Source organism: Cebus imitator, unplaced genomic scaffold (assembly GCF_001604975.1).
Source record: "Cebus imitator isolate Cc_AM_T3 unplaced genomic scaffold, Cebus_imitator-1.0 Scaffold9, whole genome shotgun sequence".
NCBI lineage: Eukaryota > Metazoa > Chordata > Mammalia > Primates > Cebidae > Cebus > Cebus imitator.
In genome coordinates this window covers 208,127-228,870 of record NW_016107324.1, presented here as the reverse complement: position 1 = coordinate 228,870, position 20,744 = coordinate 208,127, and the positions used below count along the sequence as shown (strand labels likewise).

Sequence of the window (20,744 nt, the reverse complement as noted above, 5' to 3'; positions counted from 1 at the left end):
CTGTCTCTTTAAAAAAGATAGACAGACATTCTCATTGTGAAACCACCCACAAGAAAAATGTAAAAGTAATGTACTTGGCCATTTTCATAATTTTGTTTGTGGGAAGAAAGTAACTTCAAATACTAGGTTCACATAAAAGAAAGACTTAAGCACAGCCTTAGAATGAAAGAATTTAACCCACAAAACACTTTCTTACAATTCTCCTTATATGATCTAATTATGATTTAATAATTTACTACAAATTAGTCTATATATTATGCAGAAACTTATGGAAGACTCCACAATATTATGAACAAAAACAACAAACTGGAACTGTATAAGTATTAAGTACTGGGCTAAGTGCAGTGGCTGACACCTATAATCATTACTTTGGAAAGCTATGGCAGAAGGGCTGCTTGAGCTCTGAAGTTTGAGACCAGCCTGGGCAACACAGCAAGACTCCCATCTCAAAATTATATTTTTTTAAATAAAAAAATTAAATACTAAGTACTTACTCAATTTTTAAATTTCCTTGTAAAAATAACAAATTCACTTTTTAGAACCAGGAAACAAGCAGCATGGCAAAAAAAAAATTTAGACAAAACACACCTTATTCCAGCCAAATATACACACAAAAAACCCTGTTCTCCCACTTTAATCTATGTACCAAAGGCAGAGAGGGGACTTTCACCTTTGCAAAACTGTAACAAGGTTCCCTAACTTCCTTGATATGGTAGTGACAGAAAAAACTGAGTAGGCAGCTGGGACTTTCATCCTAGCCCCGTGGTGTCAGTGAAGACCATGCAGGGACACTAAACTTCTACCCCTACCTAGCAAGAATAGGATGCCCCTTCCCCTCCCTGCTGGAGTGGTGTCAGAAGAGAAATAAAGGAGAATCAGAACTAGTGGGAACAAGGTCACCTCACTATGGTGTCAGTGGAGACCATGTGGAGACCAGGATTCCCACCTGATCCAGGGTTGGCGGTAGGGGAGAGGGTATGGCTATAACACAGCAGCATGAGGGTGACAGAACTGTTCTGTATCGTATTTATATTAATACCTTAGTTTTGATATTGTACTATAATTCTGTAAGATGTTACCAGAGATAAACAAGGCAAAGGGTCCACAGGATCTCCTTGTATTAATTCTTACAACTGCATGTGCATCTACAATTTTCTCAAAAAGTTTTATTAATTATTTTAAAATTTATTGTAGAGACAGGATCTTGCTATGTTGCCCAGGCTGGTCTTAAGCTCCTGGGCTCCAACTTCAGCCTCCCAAAGCACTGGGATTATAGGCGTGAGCTACCATGACTAGCCATCAAAACAAAAAGTTTAATAAAAAAGAAGTCTTGGGTGACACCAGCAAGACAGTAGAACAAGAAGTCTCAGCCCTTATTCCTCCACTCATACACTGACTTAACAATGATATATAGGCCAAAATACCTTTCTGAGAATTCCAGAATCCAGTTAGGAAGTTGTAGTACCCCAGATGAGCACAAAGCCAAGAACGGCCACACTGAAACATGTAAGAACAATTTCATTTTACCCAGACCAGCCCCCTAAGTCAGCATAGCTTAGTGCCAGGAGAGAACATTCCAGATCACAACTTCTCCCTTGGGGTGAAGATGAATGGAATGTGCAAACAACATTTTAAGCTTTCAGAGGGCTTCCCAAGGGACTGATTTTTGTCTTGCTTTACTTGGAGTGCCAACAGAACCAGCATATTTTGGATACCTGGAATATTTAGTTTTTCCAGCACCATTTGTTGAAAATGTGGTATACATACAGCATGGAAGACTATGCAGCCATAAAAAAGAATGAGATAATGTCCTTTGCAGGGACATGGACGGAGCTGGAGGCCATTATCCTTGGCAAGCTAACACAGGAACAGAAAATGAAATCCTGCATGTTCTCACTTATGACTAGGAGCTAAATGATGAGAACACATGAACACATGAGGGGAACACCACACACTGGAGACTGTTGAAGGGCAGATAGTAGAAGGAGGGAAAGGATCCGGAAAAATAACTAATGGGTACTAGGCTTTATACCTGGCTAATGAAATAATCTGTATAACAAACCCCCATGACACAAGTTTACCTATATGACAAACCTGCATTTGTACCCCTGAAATTAAAATACAAAAGTTAAAAAAACAAAAGAAAATATACTCAGTGGGTCCTCAAAAAATGTTGTTTTGTTCACCATCATTTTGTTATAATATTGAAGAGAAAAAAAAAATCAAATCCCACCTGGGGCCATGGTCTATGTGGAGTTAGTATGTTCTGCCCATATCTGCATAGGTTTTCCCCAGGTCCTTCAGTTTCAGCCCACATTTCAAATGTATACATATCAGGTTCACTGGCAGGTCTAAGTTGTCCCAGAATGAGTGTCCCCGTGTGAGTGTCATGTTGTGTGTGTGTACACCCACACACACGTGGCCTGAAATGGAATGGCATCCTGTCCAGAGCTGGTTCTTGCCTTTGCTCCCCAAGCTGCTAGGATAGGTTCTGACCAACCTCAATCTCGGAAAGGAAAAAGGGGATTAGAAAATGACTGACTGAATGAATATAAGTTAATGTAAAATTAAAACCTGTAAAATGCATGATAATCATATAATATGGTTTGGCTCTGTATCTGCACCCAAATCTCATGTAGAATCAGGATCCTCAGTGTTAAGAGGAGGGGTCTGGTGGGAGGTGATTGAATCATGGGGGCATACATCTCCCTTATTGTTCTCCTAATAGAGTTTTCACAACATCTGCCTGTTTGCAAGTGTGTAGCACCTCCTCTGCTCTCTTTCTCACTCTCTCTCTCTCTCCTGCTGGCCATGTGAAAACATGCTTGCTTCCCCTTCACCATCCATCATGACTGTAAGCTTCCTGAGCCTTCCCCAGAAGCAAAATCCTGAACAGCCCGAAGACCCATAAGCCAATCAAACCTCTTTTTTTTATAAATTGCCGTCTCAGGTATGTCTTTATAGCAGTGTGAGAAGAGACTAATACATTACACAAATGCACAACAATAAACAATGCAGTACGAAAGAGTTCAGTGAACCCACCATATTTGTTATTGTTTTTGAATTGTGTCAGGTGGTAGGAAGTACTCCTTACAATTTTCACTTTGCAAACATTCTTTGATTTAACCCACCGCCACTATGACTGCCATCACTCACCACACATTGAGTAAACAATTATCTTGTTTTTATTAATCTTTCTTACTATTATATGTGTAAGCTTATATTTATTTCAATATTTAATATTACAATTTGGGTCTTTATTGAAAAGTCTGGTGATGTTTCTGTAAACACAGATATGTTGTAAGAACTTAACTCTTGTTTGTATCAATCAGCCTATGGTAAAAGTGATTTTGTTATACGTCATTTCATTTAAAGCAGTGGTTTCTAAGAACCTAACAAGGATGTTAAGAACTTAGTGTAATTAATATTTTTAAATGGTAAAGAAAAAAAAAAAGAAGTATAATGCTCTGTATTAACACAAAATGAAGTAAAGTAAAAACAACAATAGTACATTGGTAAATGCACCAGACTGGAGCCCAGCTATCTGGGTTTGAGTTGAGGAAGCAGATATTCTCTTTATCATGCTTTCTTCATCTGTAAAATGAATTAGTCTTAAGGAACTTGAAAATCTCTTTCAGCGCTAATAAACTATGAATCATCTTAACACAAACCAGAAAGCTTGGAATAAAAGAATACACTTGAATAACATCACCCAAAAAGCCTGTTGAGTGTTTTTAAAATTTGACTACTACTAAAGTTTTTTAAATCTTAAGAAAAATCAAGTAATATAGATGGCTGTGTCACTGATGTAATAATAGTTAAAACAAACATTTCCCATAGTTTCTCAGCCATTTAGCATTTTTACATGATCCACCCAAATATGAATCTGGTATCTGAAACAATAATTTGAACATTTTCCACGTAATAAAACATCCTAAACATTTTATTAAAAAGGATTCTAGTATATGATACATAAAACATTCTTTCAAAAAATGCATACTTTAGTGGAATTTCTTAAAAACACTGTTCTCTTTTTTTCCCTTTTCCGCAAGTGATATATACAGAAATAAAGGTGTTGCCTAGTGGCAACTGCGGAGGCCCTGGAGTCAGAAGATATGAGTTCAAGTCTTCACTATCTTTAATAATGAGTGTCTTTAGATCTGTTATAAAATCAACTGAGCCTCATTTTTCCTGTTTGTAAAATGTGAGGCTGGACATTCTCTAACCTTTTCACACTTACGACTCCTTGTTTTTCTTCTATGCAAACCATGCTTAAAGGATCTGTCTTTCTGACAGACTGCATTTATTAAGTCATAAAAAATCATCTTTCAAAGACTGCCAACCTGCGATTGAGAACATCTTGAGGTCTGAATTCAAATAAAATTCTAACCCAAAGCAAAGCAATCTACTAAGAATAACTGTATTATTTCCATTAGTTGCTGAAATACTAATTATGACAACCATTATTATTATTATATTGAGTCCAGCAATACCATGCTGAGAATCTAGATGATAATTCTAAATTCCTAGAATTCTAATTGTTATATGTTATAAACTACTTAAAAGATCATTAATACAGTGGGGAAAAAAGTGAAAATGTTAATTCTTTCATTTGTTCAAATACTGAGCACCAACAATGCCAGATACTATGCTATATAAGAAAACTGATGACTTTTTTTTCCAAATAACACTTGCCTCATTTTTTTCAGGTTTTCCTCTTTTTTTTTTTTTGAGATGAAGTCTTAGTCCGTCACCCAGGCTGGAGTGCAACGGCACAATCTCTGCTCACTGCAACCTCCACCTCCCAGGTTCAAGCAGTTCTCCTGTCTCAGCCTCCTGAGTAGCTGGGATTATAGGTGTGTGCCACACCTCGCCTGGCAAATTTTTGTATTTTTAGTAGAGATGGTTTTTCACCATGTTAGCCAGGCTGGTCTCAAACTCCTGACTACAACTGATCTGCCCACCTCAGCCCCCAAGTGCTGGGCTTACAGGGCATCCCTCCTTTTCTTATTTGCTGGGGGGGTGCGGGAGGAGGCTTGGGTGAGTGGGTGAGAGAGATGGTGGTGTTTATCTTATATATGGACTTGTCTTTCAAGAAGCAATTTCATCTTTAAAAACTACTGAAATCACCAATAATACCAAAAAGGGTACAATATAGTCAATAAATACTTTCTAAGAAAATGAAAGAATGAATGATGCATTAACATTATACAAAGAAGTTTTAGGGAGGCAAGCTACACTGCCTTCCTGAACCTTAATAGCTTTCAACCATACAGTTAGTTCCCTGTTGCTTCTTTTAGTGCTTCATAATTGATGCTTTGACTACTCTCACACCTTTTATTTATGCTGCCAAAGATATTTTTTGTCTTTTCAATTACTTGTACTCCACATAGTATGTGCAAGAAGATTACAGACCGAGCAATTCTTTATTCACATCTGTTTAAACACACATTGCTTTAAACTGACTCATGTTAAAACACAAGAAAGACTCAATGATTCAGCCAGGTGCAGTGGTTCATACCTACAATCTTAATACTTTGGGAAGCCAAGGCAGAATGACTTGAGGCCAGGAGTTTGAAACAAGCCTGGGTAACTCCACAAGACCTTGTCTCTAGCAGGGGGGAAAAAAAGCTGGGTGTGTTGGCATGTGCCTGTAGAACTAGTTACTAGAAAGGCTGAGGCAGGAGGATCCCTTGAGCCCAGAAGTTCGAGTCTGCAGTGAGCTATGATCATGCCACTGCACAACTGGCAGAGCTCCGTAACAGAGAAGAGACCCCTGTCCCCCACCCCCACACACAAAACAATGATTAAAACTGGCACATGAATAGTTAGATGAACAAGGGAGAATAGAAAGTCTAGAATAAAGCAAAATTCATACAGAATTTTAGTATATGGTAATAGTGAAGTCTCAATGCAGTGGGGAGTAAAGCTAGGTCCATACTTTCAGCATAAATCACAGGTGGATCAAGACTTCAAAATTTCAAAAAATGCAACTATAAAAGTTTCAGAAGATAGCTTAAAAGAAATGTTTTTAATTTCAGAATTGGGATGGTATTATTAATCAATCATACCCAAATTACAAATGCTAGAAAAGACTTTCAACATGTCATTCAAATATATTAAAAAGAAAAACCAAACTTTAAAAGAAAATTCCATCATAAACAAAGAAAACAGAAAAGTATTTTCATGTCATAAAGGCACACAGATGCACACACATAGTCCTACCAAGTTAAAAAAAAAAAAAAAAAGAAAAAGGAAAAAAAGATTAATCAGCTTAATTTCCAAATGGACAATAGATATGGTTATGCCATTCACAGAAAAAGTATAAAAATGGCTCATAGATATACCAAATATACACTGAGTCTCATTCTTAATAGGAGGAATGCAAAATAAAACTATACTGAATACCATATTTCAACTATCAGATTGGCAAAGATTCACAATTTTGATAGCACACTGTGTTACTGAAGCTGTAGGGAAACAGGAAATCTCATATATTGATGGTAGAGACGTAAACTGGTGTCTATTGAGAGTACTCTGGCAACATCTATCAAAATTGAAAGTATACATACTCTGTAATGCAGTAAATCCATTTGTAGGAATTTATCCAACAAGTATGCTATTACATATGTAAAATTACTTAGGTATGACATTTTTACATGGCAAGATTACTTATAATAGGAAAATACTATAAAGAATCTAAATATTCATCAACGAAAAACTGATTACATAATAATAAAGCCCTATACATATCAATAGAAAAGGATCTTCAGAAAATATTAAGTTAAAAAAAAAAAGGTAGAACACAGCATGTCTAAAAGGCTAGGGGACAGAATAATATATATTTGAATTTGTTTGTGTATATATATGTGTGTGTATATGTATATAATTTATATACGTATATAAATTGGGTGGTGGGTTCACAGGTGTTTATTATCTTGCTCCGTAACATATAAATGTTAAATCAAATATTGCCTATTTTTCTTTATAAGTAACAGCAGTTAATGTTTCTTCACAAATTGTAATACACTTTGAGATTTTATAAAACTCCATCTTTCTAGACAAACTGAATGAGTAATTAGGAACATTATTTTTTCTCCTTATGCTTATTGTACAGTTTCTTTGGTAACACAGAAAAGCAATTAAGTAGTTGTTAATACTTCAACTTTCAATTCTGCAAGATATTTATCTGTTTATCATTATAGTCTGCTCCTAGTTTTGAAAATACTAATTTTAAACACCTTTTGATCCCATAGACCTCTTAGAGTACACAGCTTATATTAGAAATATCCAGCATACATTTCAGAAATTGAAATTTCATTCAGACTTTAGAAAACTATGTTTCCTCTTCTTTACCTTCAGAAAAGATTCCTGAGGACTTCAGTACACAGATCATTCTGCTTCTCTAGCTGTTTAAATATAATACTTATGTTTAAATTCAGCCAGAATGTGTATTTCAGGCCAAAGTTTGCATATCTGTCAGTGTTTTAAATATTCTTGATTTTTTCCTGATTATAAAACCAGTATATGCTCATTATGAAAAATGAGTCTATTTTTCCATACGTTTTAGTTAAGCTCTAGAAAGAAACTGGCCTAAGTTCTGTATACTTAGGGCTGATTCCCTTCAGAATGGCAATAAGTCAGAGTCCTGACAGCAGCACGTGATGGCATATTTTCCCAACAATTGGAAGTACCACTTTTAAATCCCTGACAATTTGCGTGGATCAGAAATTTCCTAACATTAATTTTTAATCTGTACTTTCCTGATTGCTGAACATTTTTTGATGATTTCTTGTCTGCTCTTTTTAACTGTCTTAAGACCTTTGGCTAACTGAGGTGTTTGCCTTTTTTTTTTTTTTTTTTTTTTTATTTTTTTTTTTTTTTTTTTTTTTTTTTTTTTTTTTTTTTTTTTTAAAACTGACCTTTATGTGTTCTTTGCATATGTTCAATCTGTTGCTATGCTGCAATTTATGCTGCTCCTCATTTGCCTTTTTATTTTCTTATGCTGCTCCCTGAACTTGTTTTTAGCATTTATGTATATAAATCTATCTTTTTTACTGTATGGTTTTATCCTTTGCTCTTATGCTTAAAAACACCATCATACTGCAATAAATAAATGTATCCTAAAAATGCTCATATTATTTCCATTTTTTAAAAAAACATATCTGATATCTTTTCACATGAAAAATGAGTCAAGCAAGTTTTTAAAATCATTACATATCTTTCCTGAGAATATTTCAGAAAAACATGTTATCTGTGCTAATCTGATTAAAAACTTACTTTCTAATTTCAGATTCTTTTTCCTTTAAATCAATGGACATTTAAAGACAGACTCAACTAGTATGACTAAAACAGAGGCAAGCTTAACACTACCTCTAATCTTCCTTCTAGATTCAGTAGGTAAGAAAGGAGGATTTTTGTCAAAGTGAAGTTTTAAAGCTTTTTTTTTTTTTTACAGCTTCTCACCACTCAGGTAAGTCTAATATACAGTCATCATGTAAAGGAAGGATAATGTCATTCTGAAATATTTGGATCTTTCCTCATGTATTCAGGGAAGGAGAAGCAATTCCACCTGCAGTCTCAGATGGGCAGCAATGAGAATGTGTATGTTCCCATTGCTCCCAATTGCTCTAGATAGCCCTTTGTTTACAGGATCTTTGTTTGAAAGTAATCAGATATTCAGGGACTGGGTTGCCCAGCACAAGTAACTCAGCAATCCTTCGAAATAAGAGCACTACAAGCTTGCTACATTCCTACATTTCTAACACAACATTTATGTCTACAAAAATATTAAGTTGGATCACTCAGCTTTGTATTTAAGTCCAGTTGGCTCCAACTGTTTTAACGGTCTCATTAAAACAGTGACGAACCACTTACGAAGTGGTTTCTGCTATGGGAATCCCAAAAGGAATCTGTTCAGGGAACTCTCTCAAAACACTATTAAAGAAAGTACATATTAATCTATTATCTCAAAAGTACAACACTTACACAACAACTATCTCTCCCCACCCCCAACAAAACTAGGGGAAAAAACAACACTAGAGGTTCTAAATATAGTACACAGCATTTGGGAAACCAGCGGGCAATCTACCCAATGTCATATCACTGGGATAATGTAGGCTCCTGGTTTCAGGATGGGAGGTGTTTAATAATACATGCATATGAAACAAAAGTGACAAAAATCTTGGTAAGTCAACTAAGATCCTAAAGAGGTCAACAAAAATGCTATTGCATCCACAAGTATTTGTCTTTGGTCATCTCTAATGAACCTAGAAGTGCCAGCATATTTCACGGGGGCTAAATAAAACTTTTTAAAGGTTAACAGAAAAGTATTTATATGAAAAATGCCTTCGAATAATCTTTCAGTGGGTGGATTTGGCACATACCAGTGAATACCTTTGAGCTTAGTCCAATCTTGAATTAAGCTACAGTTCACCTTTAAGAAACAATGAACCTGCTTTTAAGTAAAAGCCTTTATTAATAAGAAACATGTAATGTGAATACAAAAAGAGATACTATCAGCTGAACTGTATCTAAATATTTCACAAAGTTTTCCAAGAGCCATCAGTAGATCTTTAAAACTCATGATTAAAAAAAAAAAAGTGTTAGTCATTCATCTGTAAAAATCTAGTTTTTTATGTGTACACCAAGCATAAAATTGAATTGCCCCACACTAAACTTAACATAAACCTCACATTACAAAGTTATGTGTTCTTATACTTCAGTATAACTATGACAGTGATTCAAAGGGTAAAAACACACTTAGAATAGTCTACTTTCTGCTGCATTTCAGTACAATGAAGAAAGCCTGAGCAGCACCCAAAAATTAGGTCCATATTTTAAATCTGCAGGCAATCATGCAAGGAAAATAAATTGAGGAACCAGGCTATGTAATCACAATCACTTGCAAAATCATTTAAGCTATTTTCTAGTTGTAATTGTTAGCAGTTTCCTATGACCGTAATCTTTTAAAAAATATCTTCCACTTCAAAAATTAAATGCATATGTATATTAATGTTTTTTGTCTACTTACAGTTAGGTGCTAGCTATGCCAGATTAAAATTCCTCTTTTTCCCCTTTCCAATTCTGCATTCCCTTCTTTTCATTTTTGCACATTATGGTTCCAAGTTAATTACGTATTATTTATCCAAATAATAGGTGGCTAAAAATTTAATCTTTAAAACTATAATTTTTAAGCAATGTAGAGTTTAACAACAGCAAAAAACATAGTGAATAAAGCCATTTCACGATGACAGTATTTTTCACAAAGGAATATGTTACCTTTTCAGATTTTATTCAAGGATAATCATTTTATAAATGTTATAAAATTAAAGATTCTCAACATTATAAATTAGTATGCATAACACTTAACAGATAAAATTGAATAGTAAGAGGTAGAAGGAGTTGTTCAAGGTCAGACAGCATGTCAGTGCGGCAGCCAGCAAAGCAATCTCAAATTCCCGTCTTCCCCCACATATGCCATCCCACAAGATCCCTGCTCTAACCTTTGCCTGCAAAATGCAAACTCCAGTATTCTCCACAGGACAGAAATCATTTAGAATACAATTTCAAACTTAAGAAACTGATTAAGTAGTAAAGAAGTTAACCAAATATTACCATGATATATGAATTTAAATTAATTTTCAGCTAATTGGTTCATCATCTGAATGATCAATTCCTAAGCACAGACCAACTTCTTCCTAATGTTGTATTTAAGTGACATTGAGCTGGCTCAAGGGGACTCAGGCTTCACTTGTGAGAACCAACCCTTGGAGAATGAAACAGCTACTTTTCAGGGTTGGGCTGCCCTTATCATCTATGGTAACCTGAGGAAGGGACAATCCAGTGTTCATTCAAAGAACTCTTAGAGCAGCTTCCTCGCCTCCTTACAGCTGGAAAGGGATAACAGAACATTCTTACTTCAAAGGTTTAATCTGAACCATTGTAGACCAGGAATTCCTAAAGCATTAACCGTCTGGTTAAGTTTTAAGCTGGCTTCAAATAGTTTTCTCACTTCTAACTTTATGTCTCAAGGGAACACGTTATGCATTCTTACACATTTCTGATCACTGAAACTCACTGGCCTCTTTGTGATATTCTTCTCATATTTGCACAAGACAGAAGTATCCCCCACTTTTCATCCCATGAGATATATCCCTTAGCAAGTTAAGAAAAACAAATACATAAAGCTAGGGGCGAAAACATCACTGTTTAAATGATAGAGGTTGCAGGTTATCTATAAAGTGATTTCATGTTAAAATTTTCAAGTTAATAACATTTGATTTCTATATTCAAATACATAATGTTTATATTCTTTCAAAAAATGTTTAGTGCCAAAATGTAACTATTCAATAATAAGCTATATATTCTTGGATCACCATGTGTATACACAAAACATCTGATAGACAAAAGTATAAGAATGGAATTTCTGGCAAGCCTACATAGAATAATATCATTTTTATAAAAGAAAAGAGGGAGGAGGCATGGAAGGAAATTGACATTCATTACATGCTTACTAAGTAACAGGTACTATGCTAAGTACTTTACATAAAACTGCAATAAATTTCATGTTTATTACGTTCCCTCACCAAGTCATTATAAACTAATATATTCAAACATCAAAGGAACTGAACACAAACTCTAGGAATCCTGAACTGATTCCATTTTTTCCATGGGCTATGTGCTAAGCCCATCATTTTCATCACCCCTATTTATATAGGCCAAGGGCTGAGAGGCACATTAATTTAAATTATTCCCAGAAAGCAAACCCAAAATACCATTACCTCACTGAAATATTCTTTTCAAGAGGCTAGTTTTGACGAACCAATAATTCAATTCTTATGAGCATATTTTAATAAGAATTTGTTACTAATTTCATTATACATCAAGATGAGCCACTAATATTAAAGAATAAAACCATGGATTATGATAATTTACAAATTTAAGCTTTTTCAGTGTCCAGAGGTTGTAAGGAAGACAGCTAGGGTTGGTAATTTTAGTGAAATACATGATTTTTAGGAGGTGAGGGAGGGTATTAAGGAAAAACGTCTAAACGTTTAAGTGTATGTTGATAAGTCTATCTGTGCCTTAGTTCAAAATATCTTGATCACACATATTTGAAAAAAATCAGTAAACTGATACTGATTTTTAAGTGTTTGAATATACTGTTAGTGGAACAAAACTGAGCAATTTTATTCTTACATTTCTGATATTTCACTTAGCAACTTTAATAAAATATTAACATTCTAATGACTCAGCAAAATGCAAAAATGCCTATGGCAATGTTAAGTAAAAACAGAATAAAACTTTATGTATATCATAATTACATAAAAAATTGTGTGCATATAAAAATAATTGGAACTCTGAAAGATGATCTGACAGCATAATCAGCTTATAAATAATCACTTCTTTATATTTCTTATTAGGATTTTTTTTTTTTTTTAAGACAGAGTCTTACTCTGTCACCCAGGCTAGAGTACAGTGGCACAATCTCGGCTCACTGCAACCTTCGCCTCCCAGGTTCAAGCAATTCTACTGTCTCAACCTTCCAAACAGCCGGGACTACAGGTGCACACCACCACGTTCAGCTAGGTTTTGTATTTTAAGTAGAGACAGTGTTTCACCATATTGGCCATGCTGGTCTTGAACACCTGAGCTCATGATCCACACACCTCAGCCTCCCAAAGTGCTGGAATTATAGAAACTTTAAAAAAACACGTGATCACTACATGTATTAAATGGCACTTAGTCTGCAATGGCTTAACTATGTTAAGTGTATGTTGATAAGTGCATCTGTGCTTTAGTTTTCCAGCTATTCTGTCAGTTCCAAGAAAGCAAACATCAGGACTCCTTTGTATCCTCCACAATACTTAACACAGTCTGTCAGACCCAGACAGACCCAACTGAGTCACTGATGAACACGAAGTGCACAAAACATAAAAATGAGAACTTACTATTATTTGTTGGTTCAGGAAACCCAGCCTTTGGACCACTCCATCCTTTGTTTTCCCCTGTCTGAAAGATTAAATCAATTGTTCAAATCCAGAGAAACAGGCTTACTCAAAAAAAAAAAAAAAAAAAAAAAAAAAAAAAAAAAAGGGGGCAACTAATCAATTCAGCAAAGGCAAAGTCCTCTCACATGGTTATTCTGCATATTCTCTCCATCTCTGACCCTAGGACGATGGCTACAAAAGAAACTAACATGAAGAGTATCATTTATTCCTTTTCTGCACCTGAATTTATTTCTTCTATCTTTCTGCTTTTATCTGAGCATGTACATTTATAATTTAAGGTACAAATAAGCAAATATTCAATATATGTATTATATAGAATACAAGCTCTAGCTGGTGATTAAAAAACAATTTTTTTTTTTTTTGAGACAGAGTCTCACTCTGTTGCCCAGGCTGGAGTGCACTGGTGATAGATATCTTGGCTCACTGCAACCTCCACCTCCTGGGTTCAAGCAATTCTCCTGCCTCAGCCTCCCAAGTAGTTGGGACTACAGGTGCGTGCCACCATGCCTAGCTAATTTTTTTGTATTTTCTTTTTTTTTAGTAGAGACGGGGTTTCACTGTGTTAGCCAGATGGTCTCAATCTCCTGACTTTGTGATCTGCCCACCTAAGCCTCCCAAAGTGCTGGGATTACAGGCCTGAGCGACCGCGCCCAGCCCCATGTTCATTTTTTTTTTTTTTAAAGTTGTTCTTATTGAATTATTTCCTTTTCATTATACATCTTAGGGCGGCAGGGAACGATATAGCGGCAGACAGCAGAAGCAAAAACAAAAAGAATCCTGAAAAGTAAGATGATAGTATGTTAGAAACAACCAGCAGCTTCATATGAACCAGGGGGCATCTCTTTCTCTAATTAGCTCTTTTATCTCTTTAAAACACAAATTCCTGTCTTCATCCACATTTACCATCTTGAGAGACTTCTGCTATAAGCTTTGACTGTAAAATGCCAACACAGGCATCCTTCACAAGACAGAAATTATTATGTAATAAAATAGACTGATAGAGGTAATAGCTAATAGCTAACACTCAAGATTTAAAAGTGTGGTTGCTAATGTGCTAAGTGTTTTGCACGGATATGGATTATCTCATTTTCATCCTTACAAAAATTTGGTAAGATAAGCGATATTAACATTCAATTTTACAGGCAAGCAAACTCGGGTTAGAGAGGTTCTGTAATTACTCTAAGGTCACACAGATAACATGCAGAGGTGCCAGGATGTCAAACTACATCTTCCAGCTAGAGGAGAGTAACCATGCTACCTTTGCACTATCGTTATTAGGAGGAAAAAAAGGAAGCCGAAGAAAGGAATAAACAGAAAAGTTACAGATGAAGTAAAACTGTGCCATCTAAGAATGAAAAGAAAAACAGTGAGATGAAGAACAGAGTTTGGAACTATTAAGAAGAATGCTCTAGGTACAGCTGGGATGGAAAGGACTGCTGCAAAAACTAATGAGAGAAAACAGAAGTAGATAGTTCCAAGGGATGAAAGAAATTTAAAAGATTTTGAAACGCAACTAAAATCATTATTCACAGGAAAACCTGGTGAACAGAAAGAAAAAAAAATGTTCAATTTTTCTCTTATATTCCTACCTTATTTTTAATCGTATTCGTACCTCCAAGACAGAGCCTGTACTTATCAAAGTGCTGACAGTTGTTTAGGTTCTTAGAGAAGTATTTATGTTTCGGGAATTGTGGGGCAGTTCCACAAGTAGCCACAGGATTCTAGTCTATCTAAACAAGTTTTTCATTTTTAATGAGTGGAATTAATAAAATCTGTTTTATTCGACTAAACTAATTTCTTCTATCTTTACCTTGCTTTTGTTACCTTAATAGTATACAATTTATCCAGTAGGTAACATAAGATTTTCATCTGAGAGCTATGCCTAACTTCAAAATTTGTTTCTTTTAAAGATCATTGTTTGAAGAGGAGGAGGAAGAGGCAGAGGTCAGGAGAGATAAGGTGAAAGTAGTTACTAATGAGGACTGCTCTCTCGGAAAGCAGAAACCCAGCAGCACAAAGTACAGCTCAATCCTTACTTTCTGTCTTTCTTCTATTGCACCCCTTAGATATACACAAGAAATACGAAAGGAGATGATATGGTTTGGCTCTGTGTCCCCACCCAAATCTCACCTTGAATTGTAATAATCCCCACATGTCAAGGGGAAGACCAGGTAGCGATAGCTAAATCAGGGGGGCGGTTCTCCCATGTTGTTCTATTGATGGTGAATGAGTCTGACAAGACCTGATGGCTTTATAAGGGGCTTCCCCTTTTACTCTGTACTCATTTCTCTCTCCTGCTGCCCCGTCAAGAGGTGCTTTTTTTGGGCACAACTGTAAGTTTTCTGAGGCCTCCCCATCCAGCTCTGCAGAACTGTGAGTCAATTAAATCTCTTTCCTTTATAAATTACCCAATCTCGGGCAGTTCTTTACAGCAAACAAACTAATATATGAGACAACAGCAGGAGGTAAGTCAATCAAAGTCTGGAATTTGAAAAGCAGATGAACAAGTTGTGGCTAGCTTAACAGATGTAACTGAAACCTAACCTGCAAAGGAAGAAGCTAACAAAGAGCTTACAAACAGTAAAGTGATGTGTCACCCACAATCCCAGAAAGCCTCCAGAATTAGGAGTACACCTGGTACATTTAAAGATAAATGCTGGAAGGGGCTGAAACAGAAAGATTGTGTGGAAGTCTTCTCAAGGTCTTATGAAATCTCCATATCACCTCTTTGACCCCAAGCAGTCAGGTGCCTACCCCTTCCTAACAGGAGTTTCCTGCTGGGAGAGGCTAAAACAGAGAGGTTCTGGACACCAGGCACAGTTGGGGTGAAATCCATGTGTTACCCTGCAAATAAGGAGATGGAGTTTCAAGGTTCCATACTGAAAAAATAAGATTCCCAGCCTCTTTTCTCATTTGCCCCTCAGAAGACACATCCAGGCTTCTAACCCACAAGGAACAGGAAGATAATGGGAGAACAGAAGAAAAAAAATGCAAAAAATAAAAATACTCAGGCACATAAGAGAAATACTATACCCATTAAGCAAGAATAAGAAGACATAAAAAGGAATATGAGGAAGAACTCTGGGAAATAAAAAATGCAATAGCTGAAATGAAAATTTCAAGAGGGACTGGAAAACAACCTTGAGGAAATCTCCCTACAAAACAGACCAACAACAAAAACAGAAATAGGTGGAAAAAAGAAAAATCACAAGACCATTTATAAGATTAACAAGCATCCCAGAAATAAATAACAGTAAAAATGAAAGTAAAGAAATTATTAAAGAAATGGTGTAAGAAATTTCTCAGTTCTAAAGTATATGCATTTCTAGATTATAACTCAAATGTCCAACACAATTTATCAAATAAACATAAAATACACACATCTCAGAACCCCTGGGAAAATAAAAAGTCAGAAAAGCATTGAGAGGGAGGAGAAGGTTTCACATACAGGCTGAAGAATCAAGTGTTGAAATTTTAACAGCAATGCTGGGAGGTACAAGACAATGATGCAATGCCTTCCAAACTCTGTGAAAATGTACTTCCAACTCATAATTATATCTTAGAAAAAAACTATCAAGTTTGTGGGAAATATAAAAAAATTTCAGACCACAAGATCTCAAAAAAAGTTTACTTCCCATGTCTCCTTCACGAGGAAGCCCCTAAAGTATGTACTCCATCAAAACAAGAAAGTAAACCAAGAACAAGGGAAACTGTCCAGAAAACAGGCAACTCAACAAATGACAAGGGGCCAAGGAAATTTTCAGGATAATGGTGAAGAGAAGAACCTAAACAGTAGCTCTGTAGCAGGCCTATCAATCAATCTGCAATACAAGAGGAGGATAAAGAGTTCTAAGGGTGGAGTAGGGTGGAGGTTGGGAAAGGAATGGAAAAAAAAAAACTGCATGATGTGCTTAAGTGGTAAAGACTTTGGGGATAAATTAGAGAGATGCAGAAAAGTGTATGTGTAGAGTATGTACCAGAGTTAAATCCTCATTTTCCAGAGCAGAAAGTATATTTAATTTTCTTACTTTTATATTACTTCTCATAATATTTAAACATGAGAAATCAAGAGATAGCCCAAATTACCCACAGTGATAAATAAAAACATTAATAGTTACAACAGGTGGTAAAGTGGTTGCCTCTGGCAAGGGGGAAGCAGAAATGGCCAGTGGCAGGAAAGGAGAACAGGATATTTTGGTGTTTTAAATTATAAACTTTGAGTTTTTAAACTATTAATCTTGTATAACTTCTGCCTTTTGATATATGTATTACTTTGAGTATGAGTACTACTCTGATGAATGATCAAATACAAAAAAGAGTAGTCATGTCTGACTTACAACAAACTCCAAGATAGAGGAAAAACTCTCAGATATCCGAATGAAAAAAATCAAGATGCAAGAGTGGCATATAAAAAAGAGGTGAAGAAAGTATTCTACTTTTCCTTAGAATGTAGAGACATAACAGTGACAAAGAGGCAACCTAAAAAGAAAATCGTAGCTTTTCTTGAACCCTTCAGAGACCTGAGATTACAAGACAAATAGGCAAAATGAATTCTAGAGAGTAGCAAATCCTCTGGGAGAGATAGAACTCACAAAACTGTTACAGCTTTGGCAGGGCAGGGACGGCAGAGATGACTGCCATAAATATAAGAAGAAAGTAGATGAAATGTTAATAAATTCCTAAAGCCTGAGTATGAGCTAGCATGATAGTTTAGAAAAACTGGGAGCTCCAGGCAGGAGTGCTTTTCCATAGTCCTGCCCTAGATTCTCAGGAGGACAACTGGGGGTACAACTGCAGACAAAAGACAGCCCAATTTGGTGCAGGCATGCAGCTGGTTAGTGGCTGCACTGACGGACAAGCTCAGAACCTTGCCACTTCTCTAGGCTCTTCTCCAATACAAAACAAAAGGTTTAAGCCACTGGAGGAAGGGTAGAAACAAATCCTATCTGCCTTTGGGGCAAGGCAGGAAATTCTCTTGTCCTAAGAGCTCAGTAAAGCCTCACTGCTTCTGAAGAAGGATTAAAAGCTTAAAAGCTATATGCTCCTGTGGAAAAAAAAAAAAAGAAAACCTACTTTAAGAGTAAGATACTACACCAGTATAAATCGGAGGTCTTCAAATGCTGGGAAATGTACAGGAAACTCTCTCATGCCTGAACTGCCCACAGATCCAAGACAAAGTTTGGTTACCACAGAGAAGAGAGCAAAAACTGAGAAAGATCTATTTCTGAGACCCAGACTCACAGAGTCTGCCAGAAAATGAAGCTGGACAAAAAAAGTCAAGAACTATGACACCCATCACAATCCCAAGATTAAATAATAAACAACAGCAGTCCACTACAGCACGAAGAGAGATAACCCCCATGCCATAACACAGCAAAGAAGAGACCTCTAAACCTGACAGCGGAGCAGAGAAGCTATGAAAAACCCCTCTCAAAACCTCACCCTACACAAAGCGCAGGTAACAGTATATCACTGCTGAAGGAATTTGTAGTTAATAGTGACTATGGCAACAACAAAACACAAAATGGATTCAGTTACTAACTAAATTGATGTAACCTTCCATCCCAAAAATCTGATAGAGACATATGCTGATTTCTCAACAAATACTATTTGACTTAGCCTCTACTATTTTTCTGTCACAAGGTCCAACACTTGTTCAAAAATTATGAGATACCCAAAACTGCAAGAAGAAACAAACTACTGCCAAAACTAAGGAAGTCAACAAAACACGGCCTTGGTTTGACCCTGGTGCCAGAACTTACAGAAAGATATTTTACAACACCTATGATTCATAGGTTGAAAGACCTACTGGAAAAAGCAGACAACATACATGAACATATGGGGAATTTCAGCACAAAAATAGAAACTACAAATACAAAAGGAAATACTAAAGGAAAAATATTAGTGATCAAAACATTTATGTCTTTATTAACAGCGCATTAATTCAGACTGTACACAGCTGAAGAAATATCACTGAACTTGTAGACAAATCAATAGAAATTATTCAAACTGTTTAAAAAAGAAAAGAGAGTGGAGAAAAAAGAAACAGAAAATCCTAGAACTATAAGACAATACCAATGATCTAATGAATGTATAAATGGAAACTCCAAGGATAAGAGGGAGAAAACAAGGAATAAAATTTATTTTAAAAGTTAATAGCTAAGAACTTGTCAAAATAGCTGAATGACATCAAATCACAGATCCAAAATGTTGAGAGAACCCTAATCAAAATAAGGAGGATCAGAAGGATGAGGATTAGAAGGATGAGGAAGGAAGAGAAGCAGGAAGAAGAAGAGGAAGACGAGGAGGATAAAGAAGAGAAGGAGGGCTGGGCACTGCGGTTCAAGACTGTAATCCCAGGACTTTTGGAGGCAGAGGTGGGCAGATCACTAGGTCAGGAGATTGAGACCATTGTAGCTAACATGGTAAAACCCCAACTCTACTAAAAATACAAAAAATTGGCCAGGTGTGGTGGTATGTGCCGGTAGTCCCAGCTACTCAGGAGACTGAGGCAGGACTACTGCTTGAACCCGGGAGGCAGAGGTTGCAGTGAGCCCAGATCACACCACTGTAATCTGCCTGGGTGAAAGAGCAAGACTGTCTTAAAAAAAGAGAGAGAGAAGGAAAAGGAGAAGGGAGGGAGGAGAAGGGAGGGAAGAAGGAGGAGGAAGAGGGAGAAGGAAGGAGGAAGAGGAACAGGGAAGAAGAGAGAAGAATAGGGAAGGAACAGGAGGAGATGGAAAAAAGAGAAGGATGTAGGAAGAGAAGCAAGGAAGAGGATAAGGAGAAGAAGAAGAAAAGGTGAAGGAAAAGGAGAAGGAAGAAAAATAGGAAGAAGGGTGGGGAAAGAGTGCAGGGGAAGAGAAGAAAGGAAGAAACAACAAAAAAGTCAAACTTAGATACATCACAGCCAAATTGTTGGGAAACAAAGAAAAAAATATTTTGAAGGCTGAGAGAGGCGAAAAAATACATCAACAAGAAAAAGCAAGTAAGAATTACAATAGACTTTACACTGAAAATTATGCCTATCAGAAGACAATGCAGCAAGATCTTTAAAGTACTAAAAGAAACAAGAAACTCAGAAACCTATATCCAGAAAAAAATAACTTCCAAAAATGAAGGTAATTCATTGGAGGCTTAGAAAAGAAAAAGAGAAGGCCAGGCACAGTGGCTTATGCCTGTAATCCCAGCACTTTGGGAGGCCAAGGCAGGTGAATCACAAGGTCAGGAGTGTGAGACCAGCCTGGCCAACATGATGAAACCCTGTCTCTACTAAAAATACAAAAAATTAGCTGGGCATAGTGGTAGGTGGGTGTAATCGCAGCTACTTGGGAGGCTGAGGCAGGAGAATTGCCTGAACTCGGGAGGTGGAGGTTACAGTGAGCCAAGATCATGCCTAGGAGACAGAGTGAGACTCTGTCTCAAAAAGAAAAAAAAAGAAAGAAAAGAAAAGTAAAATTTTCTGCTACAGCAGTCGCTGAGGAGCAGCAGCCATAGTTCTGCATTATCCCATGGCATGGGCCTCAACCAGGGCCCAGCGTGAACAAGAATGTGAGCAAGCTGAGGCAGGGCTGCCATCCTCGATACCTCACAAAAGCACACAAAGTGTATGTAAGACATCATCTGGGAGGTGTGTGGCTTCCCCCAGAGAAGTGGCATACTATGAAGCTGCTCAAAATCTCCAAAGACAAACGGGTCCTCAAGTTCTTTTAGAACAGGATGAAAACACAC

At 36.5% G+C, this 20,744-nt stretch overlaps 1 protein-coding gene across 2 annotated transcripts in view; it reads right to left on the bottom strand.

The window, feature by feature from the left end:
• STAU2 (staufen double-stranded RNA binding protein 2) overlaps positions 1-20,744 on the bottom strand; it is a 342,311-nt gene that overhangs the window by 139,720 nt on the left and 181,847 nt on the right. For both annotated transcript variants that reach the window (XM_017544235.1, XM_017544228.2), the window contains one exon: positions 12,954-13,014. In XM_017544235.1, the coding sequence (XP_017399724.1) occupies positions 12,954-13,014 (61 nt within the window). The remainder of the gene's footprint in view (positions 1-12,953; positions 13,015-20,744) is intronic.